Source organism: Eleutherodactylus coqui, chromosome 10 (genome assembly GCF_035609145.1).
Source record: "Eleutherodactylus coqui strain aEleCoq1 chromosome 10, aEleCoq1.hap1, whole genome shotgun sequence".
NCBI classification, from domain to species: domain Eukaryota; kingdom Metazoa; phylum Chordata; class Amphibia; order Anura; family Eleutherodactylidae; genus Eleutherodactylus; species Eleutherodactylus coqui.
Window position 1 is genome coordinate 15,967,508 of NC_089846.1, and position 18,247 is coordinate 15,985,754.

General features: G+C 45.2%; 1 protein-coding gene across 1 annotated transcript; it reads right to left on the reverse strand.

Moving 5' to 3' along the window:
• Window positions 1-373: 373 nt before the first annotated feature.
• On the reverse strand, window positions 374-17,016 carry SLC2A6 (solute carrier family 2 member 6). The gene is made up of 10 exons (XM_066580379.1): window positions 16,745-17,016; window positions 13,901-14,063; window positions 12,340-12,546; window positions 8,980-9,079; window positions 8,076-8,287; window positions 7,843-7,995; window positions 5,953-6,061; window positions 5,695-5,868; window positions 1,598-1,743; window positions 374-1,149 (listed from the first exon to the last, which is right to left on the reverse strand). Exons 1-10 carry the CDS (start codon window positions 16,834-16,836, stop codon window positions 994-996), a joined length of 1,512 nt encoding a protein of 503 aa, XP_066436476.1. The 5' UTR covers window positions 16,837-17,016; the 3' UTR covers window positions 374-993.
• Window positions 17,017-18,247: the final 1,231 nt, after the last annotated feature.

Sequence of the window (18,247 nt, forward strand, 5' to 3'; positions counted from 1 at the left end):
GACTGGAGTAGCGGGAAGGGGTAAGTAGGATTTTTTTATGTTACAGCATCTCTCCTCTTTGCATTTCCCACTTTCCTTCCTTACCGGGAGACTTGCCAACTCTGCCAGGAGTGCAGCGGGTCTAATGTTTCTGCGGGAGCCTCCTGGACCCCCCAGGGGCATATGCTTTATTATAACCGTGTTCCTATAATAAGGGAGTTGTTCAGATGTGATCATGTTTGGGCCATTGTGACGCCCTGATTGGTGGCGATGACAGCCGCACCGCTTTCCCCTTGCACTCATTTTCATAACTCTCCCCATGATGGAAGCTGGAGTTTCTCCTTGACAAGTGTGATGTAAACTGTGGTTACCAGACAGTAAGTAAGAGATCCGATTACACCGGGATTCATTTCTTTTATTCAGCAGCTACATTTCCTGTTTTCGCTTTGCCCTTTCTATAATCCAATATTGCAGAGATTTAATAAGGAGTGTCGTCTCCCATGTAGTAATGTCAGCAATGGTGCCACCGCCGGCACAAGAGCAGAGCGAGCCATGATTTCCTGAAAGCCATAAAAATTGTGAAGGAGTGAAAAAACCTTCTCTGTCTGCAATTCCAGGCCCGTCCTAGATAGAACTAGACGCTTCTGGGCTACCATATAATTGCCACCAGGTCTCCGACTTTTACGGATCAGTGAGATGTTTTGGCCTCCTCAGGGTTCACCAAGAAAATGCCCTTGAGTCATTAGTAGTGGACATGACCCCCTTCATGACCATTCTGAATAAAGCTGGAGACTTTGCTGGTTTAATCTTGACTACTTACTGTCCTGCTATCTACATTGATCTACCTGGACTAATGAGTCTATTTGGCATCCAAAATGTAGCGTCTAGTGATTTCTACATGTTGTCAGAGGATAACGCTATGGACCATCTAATCTGACCTTGAAAGACATTAGGTATCGGTTTAGAACCTGGTTAGGGGTCTGCCCAGTAGCGTATTACTGGCCATGACAATGGCTACTTAATGAAGGAGCGCCGACCCGTTCGGAAGTAGGATTCAATTTGTTCTAGAGTCCGTCCCTTAGTTTCTGGGACACAGAAATATGTGAAGATGATGCAACACACACAGATGATGGCGAAGAAGTAGAAGGGTGTTTCCAGATTAAAGGCATTCTGTGAAAAGAAAAGAGAGAAGACTTCCAGTCAACCAACCAGGGCAGAAAGTATTACGGAGATCCAGAGTTGGGGGAATATGACCATACTGACATTACATTGTTGTCCATTATGGTCTTAACTACTCGATGGAGATATATCCTAGTAGGGCCCAATACTGTGGGACCATTAGTTGACTTAGAGTGGGTCACCCTAGTTCTTTACAAGTTAACAACATTGACCATAGTTCAAACCCAACAACCAATGTATCATCCATGGAGCCGATAAGCAACCAAGCTTCTACCTACAGCTAACAGGGACCCCAAGACCTCCCATGATCAGTAAGGTGTTGTCTAAGAGTAGAACTCAATCCAACCACCAGTATAACAGGATTGTGCCTACCCACTTTCGAGAACTAGACATGTAGAACCCATAACTACCTGGCACAAGTTACTGCCCTGGTACTCACCACAACTGGAAGGAAAGCTTCGGTGAGAACAAAGCCGGTGAGCCAGCTGACCATCACACATAGTCCTGAAGCCGTTCCTCTGGCTTTTAATGGTAGGATCTCAGACATGAGAAGCCAGGTAACCGGTCCCCAGCCAAAAGCATAACCTAATGAGGAGATGGTATTAGGACAAGGAAACGGGTACTGAGAATGATGGGAAATCAATAGTACAGAAAGCATGCATTTACAGAAGTGCTGCAGTTTAGAAAACTCATCCTATTAGGGAAGTTCCCTGTCCATGATCCTCATCTCTTGGGCAGGGTGAAGAGCACCTACGAAGGGGTTTTTTGGTTAGATAGCTTGTTGACTGAAATAAGAACTGAGGGAACTTTTCTGCCAGATTTCCCTAAGATAACAGCTGATTGGGAGGTCCTAGCAGGGGACTAGCTTATAATAAGCTTATTATCAAGCTAGGGAGCGTCAAAAGTGAATTACTGCTTTAGAGTAGAGAATATATATACCATGTGATCGAGTGTAAAGAAAAAACATCTTAACCCCTTGAGTGGCGGGTTTCTTACCCCCCTGTCAGACCCACCAGGGCAGGTTTTTTAAAATGGGCTAATCATTTAATTTCAACTCATTTTGCAGTCGCGTTCCAAGAGCCATAACTTTTCCATTTTTCCATTGACACGGCCGTATGAGGGCTTGTTTTTTGCGGGACAAGTTGTACTTTATGGGTATATTTTTGGGTATATATAATGTATTGCATAAGTTTGGTAAAAAAAAATTGTAGGGAGAATAGGGGAAAAAAGAAATTCTGCCATTTGTTTCTGGATTTCATTTTTCTGGCGTTCAGCGTGCGGAATAAATAGTGTGATAACGTTATTCTCTGAGTCACATGATCCCGGCGATACCAAGTTTATACAGTTTTTTGATATTTTGCTATTTTTGTACATTTAAAACATTTTGTTTGCTTTTGTGTCGCCACATTCCAAGAGCCGTATAATTTTTTCCCCCCATTAGGCTAGAGCCCCAGAAGGCCGTGTTTATTGCGGGATGAACTCCAGTCTTCATTTATCTAATTTTTTTGGAACGTGTAAAATTTTGATCGCTTTTTATTCCATTTTTTCTGGTGGCAAGATTAACAAAATCTGTAATTCTGGCATGGTTTTTATTTTTATTTTTCACTGCATTCTCTGAGCCGTATAAATAATATATTAGAGTCATTCTACAGGCCGGTACGATTATGCCAATACCAAATTGTAAGAGTTATTGTTATTTTTCACGACTTTTTCACAGTTTAAAAAAAAAAAAAAAAAGTAATAAAAGTTCAAATCCCCCCCCCCTTTTGCCGAATCTATAATAAAAATCTAAATCATAAAATAAAAATACATATTTGGTATCGCCGCGTCCGTAAATGTCTGATCTATCAAAATAGTGCATTATTTACCCCGCACGGTGAACGTAGACCGGAAAAAAAATAAAGAACGACAGAAATGCACTTTTTCAGTCACCCTGTCTCCCAGAAAAATGCAATAAAAAGCGATCAAAAAGTCGTATGTATTCCGGATTGGTACTAACGTAAACTACAGGACATCCTGCAGAAAATGAGCCCTCACTTAACTACGTCGACGGAAAAAAAGTTATTGCGCGCAGAAGATGCAGCAGAAAATAATTTCAAAAATTAAATGTCTTTGAAAAAAAAATACAAATACTAGAGCAAAAAAAACCTACACAAGTTTGGTATCGTAGTAATCTTACTGACCCATAGAATAAAGTTGTCATGTCGTTTTGTTGCAGTTTGTGCTCCGTAGAAACAAGACGCACTGAAAGATGGCGGAATGTCTTTTTTTTTCTTTTCATTTTACTCCACTTAGAATTTTGTAAAAGTTTTTCAGTACATTATATGGTACTTTAAATAGCACCATTGAAAAATACAACTCGTCCCGCAAAAAACAAGCCCTCATACAACGACGTCGATGGATAAATAAAGGAGTTACGATTTTTTAAACAGGGGAAGGAAAAAAAGAAATGTGGGAAAAAGGGGGACGCATCATTAAGGGGTTAAGTAATGTACCAACCTCCTTCTCTGGGTCATTATGACAGCCCTTTACATGCGGCAGTCACAGACTGCAGCATTTAAAGGGTTAACAGCAGAGATCAGAGGTTTTCTCTGATCTCTGCTGTAAGAGCTGGTACCTAGCTGTCCTCTGACAGCCAAGCATCAACTCTCCCTGCCACAGATACCATCGTCTAGCTTCTGACAAGCCGATGGTCTCTATAGCAACCTGTAAGCAAAGCAGGACTTTGAATGCAGGAGATTGCTGGCAGATCGGCAGTATCTCCCTGCTTCTTATTTCAAAGTCCTGCACTGGTTCTCTGTGGGACTGTGCAGGCAGAACACAATGTCACAGCTTGTGGCATTGTGCTCTGCAGCTCCCATAGTGATACATAGTTGCAATGGAGCTCATCCCGGGAAAATTTCCGGGCATGCCACTCGAGGGGTTAAAGGGACTATCCTCTGTTGCATAACTCTCAGCTGAGATGGACTATTAGGTTCCAATGAGCACTATTTTCATACCGTACCTCAGCAGCACTTTCACACCCCGCTATCTTCCCTATGGGGATGCGCACAAATCCAATATTGTAGGTACCTGGTGGTCTCTAACCTGTAGGACCTCATCCTAGGTGCATCCACAACCCAATGCTCACTACAAGGCCAACTACTCCCCAATGTAGGATTAAAGGTGTGGTCCAGGGTTGGAAAAACATGTCTGCTTTCTTCTAAATACAATGCTCCCTTTGTCCACAGGATTGTGCATTGAAGTAAATGGGAGCTGAGGTGCAATACCAGACACAACCCACGGATAAGTGTGGTGTTGTGTTTGGAAGAAAGCAGCCATGCTATTTTAACCAAGTCAACCCCTTTAAATATATCCATTAACAGAAAACATGGACAGCGCCTGTCCAGGGAAGGTGTATACACAGTTGTGTCACATTATTAAGACCACCTCCTACTTATGACAGTACATAGCCCATGAAGGAAGCGATGTGTCATGGACTGGCTTGGTGGGTATAGAAGGTGTGCAATAGTCTGTCTGCTCACACATCACACGTTGCCATGGGTAAAAGAGGCGATTTATCAGAGTTGCAAAAAGGGATGATAATTGGCTTTTGGGTCGAGGGTGGCGGTATTTCTCAAACAGTGCAGTTTGTGAAGTGTTTGCGTGTGGCTGTAGGGAAAGTGTATCGTGATTAGTCAAATGGCACCATTGGGAATAACCAACGTGGAAACTGTGCAGCACCACGTGCCATTAATGTGGGAGGTGAACGTTAGCTACGAAGGTGTCTGAGGGATCACCGATAAGCTACAGTGGAGAAGGTCGCCATGAATATGAACCAGGGGGCTACCAGACTGTGTAAAACAGCAGTTCAGTGAACCCAACTAGGTTGGGGGCTCCGAAGCAGACGGATGGTCCCTGCACTCATGCTAACAAAGGTGCTTCAAAAGAAAAGGCTTCAATTTGCACGTCAATATCGGAATTGGACCACCATTGATTGGCAAAGGGTTGCCTTCTCCGATGAGTCAAGCTTTCTGCTTCATCAAATGGATAGACATTGTTGTGTCAGGCGAGAAACAGAGAACAAGCACCCTGCAACCATTGCTGGAAGAACACAAGCTGGTGGGGCAGCGTTATGGTCTGGGGGATTCTTTTGGTGGCGTTCTCTGAGTCCGGTCAACCATGTGGAAGGCACTCTGAGCCGATCTGGTTATGAATCCATCCTTGCAGATCACGTACATCCATACATGCTGCTTGTCTTCCCTGGGGCAGATGGCATCTTTTAGCAAGACAATGTCTGACAGTGGTTGGAAGAACACGACCAAAACTTCCAAGTATTTCCCTGGCCCCCTAATTCCCCAGACTTGAACCCAATTGGGCATCTGTGGGACCACCTCGATCGCTGTGTTCGCTCTATGGATTTTCCCCCACGCAGCCTCCACAACTGTAGGGGAGACACCAGTCAGCACACGGCGGTTACCCTGGTGGACATAATAATGTGACTTGATTCCGTAGTTGAAAGTATGTATGAAACCTCCTTGCCTCCTTGTCACTTACCTAAAATATATAACATTATACACACAAGAGGGATGACTCCTAAATAGTTAGTAGGATCGACGTGGTCAAACGGGTCATTTGCAGTAAAGGTCAGGTTGGTGGAATTTCTCTTTACGTCTACTGTGAAATGAACATACAAGCCCATGGCGAGAGAGGACGCGAACATCAGAGAACCTGTGAGATAAGGTAAAAGTGACGGGTGAGAAGGGACAATGGGTGGAGTTCACGAAAAAGCGTCAATGGGGTTCAGATACTTACTGGATGTGAAAAGGAGAATCTTCCTGCCCGCTTTATCCATGACCACAGCTGCCACAAGCACAGAGACCAATCTCACAAGCCCGACCAAGGCAGCGTCATAGCCGCCTTTCTAGAAGAAGACGCCACAGGTTAGGGATCACCTACCTTACGACCCGCGCCGTGCCAAAAGCAGCAAGTAAAGCTTTTGTGCTGTTGAAAGCTGGGTGCCCCGTTATCACTAAGTAGCTTGCTGAGTTTGAGATACCACTAGTTTACTACAGGTAAGGGTGGCTTTACACGGGACAACTACAGTCCAAGCGATAGAGGGCGAAGGTAAGCGACAATTGTTCCACCAACCGGGTGACGAGACTACAACACCGAGTGTTCACTCGAAGACTGCTCGCGTTTATTCATGGGTGGTCAGTGGATTCATCAACCAATGAGCGTGCGTTGGGGAGGGGTCAGATATTCAAATACATGCCCGCTACACTCTGTCTCCTGCTCTGCACAGATCTATATGGCGGTAATATGTTGACACTGTATGGCGGTATTATTTGGGCATTGAATGAAAATATTGTTTTGGTGTTGTCGGGCAGTTTTATTTAGGCACCGTGTGGCGGTATTATTTTATATGTGGTTAGAACAGTCAGTGGTAAGAGCTGCAGAAGAATAAGTAGAGGTAGGTACATCATAGGTAATCTCAAGGTACAGTTGACCTCTCACAATGCGTTAGTGCAGCAGGATGAATGTGAGACAACATGTAACACACGTCAAGCTACAGGGACTTCTACCTAATTGTACCCATCGTGGCGTCAGACTTGGCCAGGGAATTTGGATATAGGGATATGGACAGTGCCATCATTAGGCTAGATGCCACCCAAGTTGAGGTTTTTGGTGCCCCCCCCCCCCCTCGTTTCAATGAACCATGAATGTGAATCAGGAAATAAAAAATATTTTTTGTAATGAGTCATAGCGGAGTTTTTGATTGTTTTACCAGTAATAGCCTCAATAGTGATACAGTCGGACTTTGTCTAGTTTTTGTTTAACAGATAACTGGAGCTATCCTGAGATCTTTAGGTGGGACAGACTTAAGGCCCATTTACACGCAAAGACAATCTTTCAAACGATTAAAAGATTGACAGTTTTAGTGATCGTTTTGCGTAAAGTGCTAATGGACACTAATGTCAGTAATATCATCTTCATTTGCGTGTAAATGAGCCTTTCGGGAGCTGCTTGCAGAACACAGCAGGTGGTCTGAACTCTGCAATCAGCTCCATTGTCCTCGCATGGGCTGCTGGAAGAATGCAAAGTAATCTCCTGCTCCCGTGGAGAACACAGCGGGCGGTCTGAACTATGGATTTTAAGCTCGCCTAAAAATCATCGTTCAGACGAAAAGTGCACGATGGTAGCATTTACACGCAACAATTATCGCTCATATGCTATCATGTGAACGAATTTTGAGTGATAATAGATGCGTGTAAACGGGCCTTTACTCCTTGACTTGTGAAATTTCGCACTTGCTCCTATCACTAAACAGGTCTGTTCCGGCTACTACTTGAGCACTCTTGTAGGGATTTATCTTTTCCCCTGGTACTTGTGTCCCTTCCTGATGTCTTATTGGGTATCTGCGTGGATTCGAGTGTGATTCATGTAATTTGGGTGTCTACCTTTGAAGTGTCTATACTGTGAAGGCCGATCAGGATCACTAATAGACCGTGAAACTATAGTGTGATATAGGAGCAGTGTCACAACTAGACAGCGCCATCATTCAGGAGGTAATGGCGTCCATATTGGTTGTCGCCTAGCTCTGGATATAATAGAGAAACGGTTGCATAGAAGTTTAAGACTCAAGGACTTGTAAGCACTGGAGATGTAAGTTAGCAGGAGGCACTGAAGGCCCCCAGTCCTCACCAGGATGACTTTGGTCTTGTTAAAGATGGGCTCCAGGTAGGTCAGTATGGGGTTGATGCCGGACAGTTGCTGTAGGCACCTCATGAAGACGGCGATGAGGATGGGCTTGTAGTAGTACGGGTCCGAGAGCTCGGCGCAGGTCAGAGAACGGTTCTGAAATGGTACCAGGAGTTAGATTTCCACGATCACCCCGATCACGACTCCCACCATTCACGCCCCCGAGGGGATCTTACCGCCTTCAGGACGCTTTCCTTAATCCTCTGGAACTCCCCTCTGTACGCCGTGTTGGGACCCCGGAGCCAGACCAGCGCCTGAAGCGCCTTTTCATCTTTGCCCTTAGATATTAGGAAGCGTGGCGAGTCGGGCATGAAGCAGAGGAGGAGCAGCATCAGGCATATGGGCACTTCACCGGCTACCGCTAGCCACCGCCATGGCAGGATCAGCCCTTAGAGGAGGGGGTGGATGGAATATATTAATACACCAGAGATCTGAGGATTAAAGGGTTGTTCCAAAGTCATAACCTATCATGGAGATTTGTTATAAATCTCTGATTGTGGGGATCCCACCGATCACATGATTGGGGGGGGGGGGGGGCTATGTTACCTGCTTGAATGGAGTAGCAGTCACGTATGCTCGCAGCTGCTCTGTTCAAAGTCTATGGGACTTATGGGGATAGCTGAGCTCTGGACTCAGCTATTTCATAGACCTTGCATAGGAGGAGGGGACATGGGACCCCCATTCTCATGATCAGCGGGGGTTCCCACCGATGGGACCCTTCGTGATACTACATCTTTCACCTATCGTGTTGCAACGCCCGCGGTCGGAGATAAAGTGTGTAGCAAACACATGACCGGAACAAACCAGGAACAATATTAGTTCATATTGCATGACAGCAAGCGGAGATACAATACAAACGTAATGAGAAACATATGTCTGAATGGCCAATGTAAATCAATGGGCTTTTAGGACTGCGTATTACCAGCGTGCAAAATGCGCACGTAATACGCAGCCGCCATATGCACGTGTGAGTAAACCCTCAACCGGATCACCCCTTTAAGCTGGACTGGTTTCCATACACTAATAGCAAGCAGAGATCTTGAACACAGTAAAGAATGAAAGCCCAAAGTACAGACCTACCCAATGCGTAAAGAGCCAGCGCCCCGCAGACTGCCATCAGTTGGGGACAAGCCCCCAGTGTCCCCCGCACTCCAGCATGAGAGATTTCAGATATATAAACCTAAAACATACAAAATATCACATCGGTCAGTGTCATCACCAGAGCTGTTCATCCCAAGCTTCCTGATTCATGAATAGCATGCCAGAACTGCAGTGAAGACTGACAAATAATTGGGAATTTAAGGAAAACTGGATGGTGTCCTCACTGTGTGGTGAAAAGCAAGAGGACTTGTGTGGGACTCAGAACATTAAGCTTCTTTGAATCCTTCATAAAGTTTACTTACACTTATGACAAAAAGGAGCCGTCACCCCAACCCTGCCGCACATTTGTATTAGCCATATCCAAAGTAAACAGGGTGGGTGGGTGATTTTGGGAAGGGGCATCTGATATGTCATTCTGTGAGTTTATAGGACGGGATGATTTCTAGGGAAGGTACCAGGTGGATGGAGGCTGGGGGAATCGGCCTCCTAAGGTCCGCCTGGCCAGATAGTCTTCTTCTTCTGTGGGGCAGCCTCATGTGATGCTACATTAACCGTCATCCTTCTGGCTTTGTCTCCTTCTGAGGTTCCAAAGCGCTGCTGTCAGCCTATTGGTACCCCGCAACAGAATTGCTTAGTTCTGCTATTGTACTTATGTTATGAGCTTGCCACTGGTACTGTATTTATGTTCTGAGCTTGTTTCTGGTGTTGTATTTATGCTATGGTTTTGTTACTGTATGTTATGATATAAGCTTGGTTCTAGTGCTGTACGTATGTACTGATCTTGATTCTACAGCTGTATCTATGTACTGAGCTTGATTATGTTGCTGCATGTGTGTTATGAGCTTGGTTCTAGTGCTGTATTTCTGCTATGAGCTTGGTTCTGGGGCTGTATTTATGTAGTGAGCTTGGTTCTAGTGCTGTATTTCTGCTATGAGCTTGGTTCTAGTGCTGTATTTCTGCTATGAGCTTGGTTCTGGTGCTGCATTTATGTAGTGAGCTTGGTTCTGGTGCTGCATTTATGTAGTGAGCTTGGTTCTGGTGCTGCATTTATGTAGTGAGCTTGGTTCTGGGGCTGTATTTATGTACTGAGCTTGGTTCTGGTACAGTATTTATTCTCTGAGCTGTTCTGGTGCCGGTGTGCTGCTATCTTGCTACTTTCTTTATAAGCAGAGTACAGGCAGACTGACTATCAGCACTACATATATCTTCGTTTCCTCATGAAGGGTGGGAAGCATAAAACATTCCGCACAAGACGCCAGCTAACCTACGGCGGCCCTGGTGGTTTCCTTCTGGGTATTTCTGACATACTCATTCCTTTCTCTTCCTCTTTCTCTCACATCACAGAAACATTTCCCTCCTTGGTTAATATATTATTACATGTGGAGCCCCGGGTGGTCCAGGTATGGCGGCCTTACTGTGGTCTTCCATGATGACGGCCAAGCTGTCAGCCGTGACTGTTGTCGGAGCTCATCTGCAATCAGGGGCAGACTGGTTGCTATGGGCGGGCAGACTGGTTGCTGTGGGCACGCATCCTGGCATCTCTGTAGTACTGTGTCCATAGTAAGCAGTCATGTCATTCATCTTTGGAGTCTATGCTGCCAGGCCCCTCACCCGGCCCTGTCTGACTGTCACCCAGGGGCGTAACTATAGGGGATGCGGTTGCACCCGGGCCCAGGAGCCTTAGGGGGCCCATAAGGCCTCTCTTCTCCATATAGGGAGCCCAGTACTATGAATAAAGCATTATAGTTGGGGGCCCTGTTACAGGTTTTCCTTTGGGGTCCAGGAGTTTCAAGTTACGCCTCTGGTCTCTCCTTCTTTGACGCCAACACCCGGGGGCCGCTGTGACCAATACAAACATTTTTGAATACCTTTTGGTACTAGATGGATGATGGAACCCGAGAGGCTCCTTCCGTGGCGGCAGCAAGCGCTGGCACGGGGTCACATGATTGGCAGGCGGTGAAGCTGACGGCTCCCCTCCTCCCCAACATCTTTATGGCTCACCAGCATACAAGAGCTGAGCGCCACCGGGCGGAGGAAACCACAGCAGGCCTCCGGAGCGCCATCAGGAGGCAGAGCCAGAGGGAGCAACATGGGCGGCTGTGTGCCTCAGGATGGAGGTGGGCGAGAGTCAGGGGGACTACAGAGCTCAGCAGACACTGGTTTTTTCTTCCCCTTTTCTGTCTGTTTTCTTCTCTCTTTTTTTCCTCTGTCTCTTTATTCTCCTCTCTTCAGCTATTTTTTCCAGCTCTTTTTTCGCACTCTCCATCTTTTTCATCTTTCTTACTCTCTCTCTTTTTACATTCTGCCTCTTTTTTCTGTTCTGTCTCTTTTTTACCCCGCTCTCCCCATCATTTTTTCTGTCCTCTCTCCCTCTTATTCTCTCTCATTTTCTTTCACTTTCATTCATTGTGTTTCCTTTCTTTTTTCATTTGCTCTTTTTTTCGTTCCCTTTTGTTTTCTCTCTCCTTTAGGGCTTATTCACACGAACGATATTGTCGCGCGTGTTTTGCGCGATGCACACTAATCTCACACATACGTGAAATCCATTATTTTGAATGGATTCATCCCACAAACGACTATTTTCCTCGCAGCACACTCTATCTTTTGGCGTTCACTCTGGACGCCTCGCCCGTTATTTCCAATGGGACCTTAAAAGGCATCCCATGGCGCTCTCATGGCTTGCGATGTGACTGTAATGCAATGTTTCCCATTGAAGTCAACGGAAAACACTTGCGATCCAATCACAAGCGCGAGGATCACAATTTCACAAAAATGCTTTGACGTGAAAATTGCGTATTGGCAAGCGCGATATCCAGCGGAGTTTCTCTGCCTAATATCGTGCTCGCCCGTGTGAATGTAGACTCATTCCCTTCATTTTCATTCTCCCCCTCTGGTTCTCTCATTCCCTCTCATTCTCATGTATTCTCTCTCCTTTCTGTTCACTCTATTTTTAGTTTTCTCTTTCATTCTCTTTTTTTGTTTGATCTTTTTTTTTTGTTCGCTCCCCATTTCTTCCCTTTTATAAGCCCCACCCATAAAGGCCACGCCCACCTTTCACCTTGACCCAGGAATCACCCAGTGATAGGCTCTCCCAGGGTGACATCCCTGCAGTAAACACTGGAACGTGCCACAACACTGAAGACACACTGAGATATGGAATGGCCCCATAAGTAGTGTGCAGGGTCCATACCAATCCAATCCATAACATGGGCATGGGTCCTAGTTCTGGGAAGGCCACGGGTACTTTGGCAGCGATCACACTAAGACTTTTCCTTCTCTCCCTGCGTGAGTAATCAGATTTTCCTTTAGCCACTGCCCCTTTAAGACAGGTCCACTTACTGGTATAGATGACGACGTCAGTCCTCCAGCCAGACCCGTTAGGATCCTGCCCAAAAGCAGCATTGAGACGTGTTGGGCGCTGCCCATGAGCAGGAAGCCCACCGCGGCAGGAAGAGCCGAGAACATGATACTCAGTTTACGTCCAAGGCGGTCATTCAGAACCATTGAGCTTATCCCTCCAACGCAGCAGCCGAGAGCGAAGACGGACTGAGCGAGCAAAAAGAAACAGCAATTTAAAAGAATTTTCCAGGCTTAGAAAAAGATGGCTGCTATCTTCTACAAAAGCAGTGCCACCCCTGTCCACAGGTTGTGTGTGGTATTGCAGCTCATCTCAATTCTTCAGTGGATTTGAGCCAGGAGCATGACGATCGTGGTCGCAGGGTGTCCCCAGGCGAGCTCTGCTTTTTAACTGGACTGGCGTCTAGAGGATGGCGATCCAGTTGAAGAGTAAGTGATGGCAGCAGAGCCTTCAGAACTTGGGATTTCTCCTTGTGGGGACGGGTGTTAATTGTTTTTAGTTTAAATGGCACAAAAGGGCACTGTTAGCATTCAGGGATATTGCGGGGCCTCTATTACTACATGGACCACTATGGGAATCAGAATTACTATATGGAGGCCACTATTACTATGAAGAGGGATTATGGGGGCCACTATTACTATGTATAGAGGTTATTGGGAGCACTGTTTCTATATGGGGGCCGCTATAATTATATGGGGGCACTATGAAGGCTACTGTTACTATATAGCGACATTATGGTGACCAGTATTGTTATATGGGGGTACTATGAGGGTCATTATTGATATAGGGGGTAGCACTATGAGGGCCACTATTACAGTACGGTATGGGGCCGTTTTTACTGTATTGTGGTACAATGGGGGATAAAACAGTTATTTCTATATTGGGAACACTATAGAGCTATTGTTACTGTGTGGGGCTACAATGGAAGCATTATTACTGTATGGTGGCAGAAATGGGGCACTATTGTTGTAGGAAGCAAAGAGGAGACACTATTGTTGTATTGGAGAACAGACCAGGCACTGTTTCTGTATCGAGTCACTATAACTGTGTGGAGTCACAAAGGGGGCACTGTTATTGTTTGGGGCCACAAAGGGGGTACTATTAGTGTGTGGGGCTTAACGGGGGCACTGTTACTGTTTGAAGAGCACTTTTACTTTACAGGGTAGAAAATAGGCATTATTACCATCTGGGGCATGAGGGGTGGAGGGCTTGTGTAGACATGTAGATGTGCTGAAAAAGTGAGGAGCCAAAGGCGTCTGTGTGCTAAATTCTGCAGAAATGAGTCATGGCTGAAAGAAGTTGTCATAGTGGTCTGGGCCAGATGGAGAAGAAAAGTAAGAATAAATTACTGAAATTACAGATTATGTCACCTGTTAGCAACTGCTTTTAATTTTATTATAATTATAAGGTCTGCATATTATATATACATTTTCCCTGCGACCAATTCAACCCTATTTACTCTCCTGATCTGAGCTGAAATACCAACAACCCATGGGCAGGTTCAAATAAGAGAGAAGATGCAAAAACAGAAAAGATCTTTACCCCAAACCATGACTTTTCTGCATCTGTAATATGTAAAACTGGATCAGCATCTCCTTCCAGAGCTGGCAGTACAGGTGAGGGGTACACCAGGCCATAGCCGAATGAGAAGTTGCCAAGAACTGCGGAAAAGGCAGCCAAGAAGAGCCTTCTGTTTTCTAGTGTTCTGTATGGAATAAGGTAAGGTAAAGTAAGAACAATATCAATATAGCACCCCCATTTTAGTGCTTGCCATCACATCACCTGTCCCCCCCAACCATTACTAGACCAAAATTTTTTGAGCCCCCCCCCTTCCCCCTACACACACACACACACACACACACATACACACTTCTAAGCCACTGGAGAAGCAAAACAGGTACGTCTCTCAGGGCTTGGATCATACCACCCATGAGGAAGGTGGGTATGGCTTCTGATCATCTCCAGATTTATGGTGGGGCACTTATCTTTGTGAGGGTTACTAGGGGTGCGGCTAAAAATGTCTTGCAATTTTGGGCACTTATCTCTGTTGCACTCCTGATGGAAACGGGCTGTTTAGTTTACTAAAGGGCGTCCTGTATTATGCTGTTGGACTAGCAGAGCAAAAGTGCTCCGAAAGGCAGACTCTGATCGTAAAAGTATATCATGGACTTTCTCTACATTGTCTACATATGAAGATCTTAACAGGCCATCATACAAAGGGTGCCGAACGTCCAGCACCATCTACCACCCATATACACAGACTGGACATGCCCAAAGACAAATCTGGACAAGTGCGATCCCCCGGGGCACAGAGAAGGGACTTCCTTCCACAAACACTTATTTCTACTACGTTTTTGCCATCTGCTGTGTTGTAACGCCTGCGGAAAACCAGAAGTGACTACGACTGTATCCTGTCTGCAGCTACAGTGAAGCAATGGTCTCATTGACTCTAGCGGAACGTAAGATTGCACAGTAAGACACATATACACAGGGAAAGGCTCCCAGCATATACCTTAGACATATCCAGAGACCTGGCAGAGGCCAAAAATGTGTTTGTCCGGCCCGTATGCATTTATATACCATTCTTCAACAGTAAAGGAAAAGTAAAGGATACAGACTGAGCCTTCCTATACAGAGGAACAGACAAGAACGTAAACGGCATGCTATATATTGGGGACTCTATAAGTAACATACCGCTGTACCTCCAGCAAAAGCCAAACTCCTTCCTAGAGGGACACACGTAGCCAAGGCCAGAGTAACACTGCAGGCCACCTGGGACACCCCTAGGATAGGGAATGCCTAATAAACAGGAGAACAGGGGTTGTAGGTGTCACGCGTGACGCCACCATTCCTACACACACCGGTATGACTTTCGGCTGGTAATAAATTCAGTCACAGACAGTTTTAAGTACCACGGGTCTCTAGGAATGGTTAGAGCCTGCTATCAACTTTACTTGCATCTTGAAAATAGATAATTCAAGGCATTTTAGTGGTAGACTTTACAGTGCAGGCAAATGACTTCAGAACCTAGTACCTACACACAGCTCTCATAAGCTCAAAGACGCACATGTGTGAACACAGATTATTTATCTTGCAGTATCTCCACCCCGACTTGGAGACGCGGGGGTGTGAAAAATAAAGGGTGTACCTCTACGCGGTGATCCAGACCTCAGACCGCCGCATAGGAAAATTAGAGGATCAGATAGTACCTCCGCACTGGCCTTGAAAGAAAGTTCTTGCTCACAGAAGCTCTCTCTTATTCCTGGGAGCTCACTCCATTAACATCCAATCTCAGGCAAAATGGGAAATCTCTCCTCCTCTTCCATATTCACCACAGGAAGGCTGAAGGTGCCTCCATGTGGCTCTGTTTTAGGTGGAAGCCAGGTAACAAACAATATGGAAGACCTCTACCCCGGAAGATGGAACTCCTTTCCCGCTTTCAATCACTCACATTTATACCTTCTCTCATACCACGTGATATGACAGACTTGATACATTTACATGCAGGCTTTGGATTTTATTAAACACTTAAAGCTTATAGCGCTGTAGCTGTGCAGCACACATACTGGAAATAACAAGACAGGTTTGCACAGTGTATCAACATAAGACAAACATGTATGACATTTATGGAGGGGGCCAGGATGAAGTACTGGGTCATTACAGATAGATAGATAGATAGATAGATAGATAGATAGATAGATAGATAGATAGATAGATAGATAGATAGATAGATAGTTATGGGATAGAGAGATTGATATGAGATAGATAGTTAGATGTGAGAAAGGTAGATAGATAGATAGGAGATAGATAGATAGATAGATAGGAGGGAGATAGATAGATAGATATGAGATAGATAGATAGATAGATAGATAGATAGATATGAGATAGATAGATAGATAGATAGATAGATAGATAGATAGGAGATAGATAGATATGAGATAGATAGATAGATAGATAGATAGATAGATAGATAGATAGATAGATAGATAGATAGATAGATAGATAGGAGGGAGATAGATAGATAGGAGGGAGATAGATAGATATGAGATAGATAGATAGATATGAGATAGATAGATAGATAGATAGATAGATAGATAGATAGATAGATAGGAGATAGATAGATAAATATATAGATAGGAGATAGATAGATATGAGATAGATAGATAGATAGGAGATAGATAGATAGATAGATAGATAGATAGATAGATAGATAGATAGGAGATAGATAGATAGATATGGGATAGATAGATAGATAGATAGATATGAGATAGATAGATAGATAGATAGATAGATAGATAGATAGATAGATAGATAGATAGATATGAGATAGATAGATAGATAGATAGATAGAGGATAGATAGATAGATAAATGTTGCTATCACTCACTTTATGTATTTCTTCTCGGCTTCTCTCAGTGCTTTCCCCACAGACTGATAGTTAGATTTTTCGGGGTCGCTCAGGAGGGGTTTTCTGTCCATAGTTTGATGTTTTTGGTCTTGAGGCGTCTTCAGTAGTTACTTCATGCTGCTGTGGTCCTTTCTGCCTTGTGCTGAGGGGAGGACTGAAGCCTCTCAGCATCAGAGGTGGCTTCCCATCAGTAGGGAGGGTCAGCGTCATCCCTCATCATTGTGCAATATAGGAAATCTGCACTTGTCACATACAGAGTCATACGGCTCCTGGGTGAAAGTACGAAAATACATCAGCAGCACAGCCTGAAGCCTCCTTCACACAGCATCGCTGGGACAAAAATGAAAGTAAAACGTGGCAAGGCGCCACAATTTAAATTGCGGCACTTTCAGCAATGCCTGTGTGAGGGAGGCCTTAAAGTCATATATGGCGAGGCGATATTACTGCAAAGCCAGAGCGGCATCTGAGAGAAAGCAAGGGGAGGGGAGACCATGGGTAAACAAGATGAATGTCATGGGTGGCTCTGCGATCTCTTCCGACAGTGGCAGAAACGTGGCCCAGCTCAGCCACGCGCAGTGCAAAGGAACAGGCAAACGTAAATGATGAATGTCCTTAGCGGCGTTGTCACGTGACGCCAGTACCTCTGGACGAACAATCGGTCGCTCGCTTTGAAATAAAGAGTTCACCAACGAAAAGATACTTTTTTAAAACCGGAGGTACACGGTTTTCTCTTTACTCATATACTCCACTTCGTCCTCCTTGAGTAATATAGTATTGCAGCGTCTGAGAAGCGGGCCACAGCCTAGGAGACAGCGGCGTAGAGTTTGGGCCTTCTTACGGCGGCTCTACCATCTCCCACCCGGGGGACACATCCAAGGGCCGAGGGCAGGTTAATAAATAGGGAAACCCAGGAATGGATTACCTTAGTCTCTTTTGTCACGGGTGACGCCACTGTTTCTTCTGCAGCAGGGAATTCAGAGGTGTCGGAGTAAATTCACACACACACACAGGTACTTTTTAAGACACAGCCTTAACCCCTTCCCGCCCAATGACGTAAGGGTACGCCATGGCAGGCTGGTACTTTGCGCAAAATGACGTACCCTTACGTCATCAGGATAGCGTGAGATCATGACTGACCTCACGCTATCCCGCTGTCTGTCAGTCACAGCCGGCGTCCCGCTGCAACAGCGTGCGGGGGGGGGGGGGGGGGGGGCGCATGCGCCCCCCGCTGTTAACCCCTTCCCTGCCGCGATCTATGTAGATCTATAAGTGCTGTGCTGCAAGTCCTCAGAGGGACTCAAATAGTGTAAAAAAAAAGAAAAAAAATGTAAAAAAAAGAAAAATGTAAAAAAACCCCTTTTTTGTGCTTTTCCTAATATTAGCATAAAAAAGGTCAAAAAATTAAAACCCCACATATTTGGTATTGACGCATCCGTAACGACGTGTACAAAAAGTTGAAGATGCTTTTTATTTTGTAAGGCA